The sequence below is a fragment of the Entamoeba dispar genome, genomic scaffold (assembly GCF_000209125.1).
Source record: "Entamoeba dispar SAW760 scf_1105229460885 genomic scaffold, whole genome shotgun sequence".
Lineage (NCBI taxonomy): Eukaryota > Evosea > Mastigamoebida > Endamoebidae > Entamoeba > Entamoeba dispar.
Window position 1 is genome coordinate 1 of NW_001854416.1, and position 1,956 is coordinate 1,956.

At 22.0% G+C, this 1,956-nt stretch overlaps 1 protein-coding gene across 1 annotated transcript, besides 5 other annotated features; it reads left to right on the forward strand.

Moving 5' to 3' along the window:
- Window positions 1–108: 108 nt before the first annotated feature.
- On the forward strand, window positions 109–453 carry EDI_330320 (uncharacterized protein; the record flags this gene model as incomplete). The annotated part of the gene is made up of 1 exon (XM_001737843.1): window positions 109–453. One exon carries the CDS (start codon window positions 109–111, stop codon window positions 451–453), a length of 345 nt encoding a protein of 114 aa, XP_001737895.1.
- Window positions 453–542: a microsatellite.
- Window positions 543–630: 88 nt separating this feature from the next.
- Window positions 631–660: a sequence feature (AT_rich).
- Window positions 661–1,003: 343 nt separating this feature from the next.
- Window positions 1,004–1,061: a sequence feature (AT_rich).
- A 61-nt stretch (window positions 1,062–1,122) lies between these two features.
- Window positions 1,123–1,279: a microsatellite.
- Window positions 1,280–1,577: 298 nt separating this feature from the next.
- Window positions 1,578–1,689: a sequence feature (AT_rich).
- Between the last annotated feature and the right edge of the window lie 267 nt (window positions 1,690–1,956).

Below are 1,956 nucleotides of genomic sequence, written 5' to 3' on the forward strand. Positions count from 1 at the left end.
GAAAAAGAGATACTTGCTGAATTTATCAATTCATGGCCAAATACTAAACAAAGAAATACTTTAATTCAAGTTGATAACCAAAGAAATGAAGAATTAGCAAAAATGAAAATGAGAGATGAAATGTTTATGTCAGCTCAACACTGGGAAGAAGAACAACAAAAGAGAATTAAAACCAGGGTGAACACTCAGATTATTCCTGAAAGTGAAAGAAAGAAAATTATTGAAGAAGACCAAACAAAATTAAAGAGAAAGAAAAAACAAGAAAAGGAATTATTCCCCACTTTGGGTGAAGGAAGAAACCTTCCTATTCCTCAAAAACCTTCATCAAAGACATGGAGTCAAATCGCACGATCAACTTCAATAGAAGCACAAAAAGCAAAGAAAGAGAGAATGGACCTTGAAAAGGCTCGTTTAGATGATTCTAAATTCCCTAAGCTTGGTAGTAATAAATGATTTTTTTCTTTGTTCTTTAAACTTATTTCATTTGTTGGTATTGTTAATTAATTTTATAATCGTTATTTTCTTTTATATTGTTTGATTTTCATGACACAAGACTTTTGTTTTATTTACTATTGAACAAATAACTGTAGTAATTGTTATTTATTGTTATACTTTTTTTATTGTATTCTGAATAAATCAATAAATATAATTATAAAAATACTATTCTACATTCTTACTTGAAGTTTCTTTAATCTTCTTTTTATGTTTACATTGTTTATTTTATTATTGAGTATTGAAATTTATCATTTTATCAATACATATCATATATATATCCAGTTTTAAGAATATAACTTTGATTAAAATAATTAATGACTTATTATTGTATGTTATTGACATTATGGAATTTTAATATTTCAATTATTTGTTTATAACACTAGAAAATTAACAGATTTATTTTGTTATTATAATGGTTAATGGTTAGTTTATTTATAATAATATATTCAATTTGTTTATGCTTTGGAACAAGTTTAACAATGGTATTTTAGTAAATCAATAAAACATCTTATTTTTTGTATTTTTATTGAATATCTTATTTTAAATAATATATTTGATATAATAAAGTCCAAAGGGAAATGTATTAATTTAATGGCAATTAATTTTCAATATACTCCAATAATAAATTTTATATATCATCCATCCTTTTGTATATTTAAATAATTCTGTATTTCATTTAATTCATTCCATTTAATTAAAGTTTATTTCTCCAATCCATTTTATTCGTACTTTTTCTTTTTATAGGTTATTTATTAAATCATTATTCATTTCATTATTTATTTATGAGGCACTAACCATTTTTCTTATCAATACTATTACACCAAATCTGCGAATAGTTAAATGTTAGTATGATGAAATTTGCAATTATTTAAAATGTACTCCTTTCTTTTTTTAACTTATTCTTTATCTTAGTTGTTAGAATCTAACTAACCATCGTAGTATAGATACGGTGGCTAATAGGACTCTCTTACTCTTGCTTTATATTATAAGCCATAGGTATAAAACTACAACTTTTGTCTAAAAGCATAATTAACTTATGTTTTTTCTAGTTCTTCTTTATATTTTGATTATTAGTTCTTTTCAAAATAATAATTTATAGTTAATATATTATATTAATTAGTTCTAATTTTAAAATACTATTTTATTAATTTATTATACTATTTAAATAATTAGAATATGATTAAATTAAATAAAGCATCAAGATCTTAATGATATTAGGTAATGAACATTGTAAAGTAAATCATATTGCTTTTCATAATGATTTTTCATTTCTTTTTTGTTTTCTTTTGAAATATTTAATTCATTTTAGTGAACTATATTATGAAATGATTTAAGTGTGAATATTATAATATTCATTATTTTCTAACTTCATCAATATTATTTTAGATTTTGAGTTATTTGATTGACAGTGAATAAGAATCAATTTAATTTAGCAATTTAACACGATAAAGAGAAACAAAA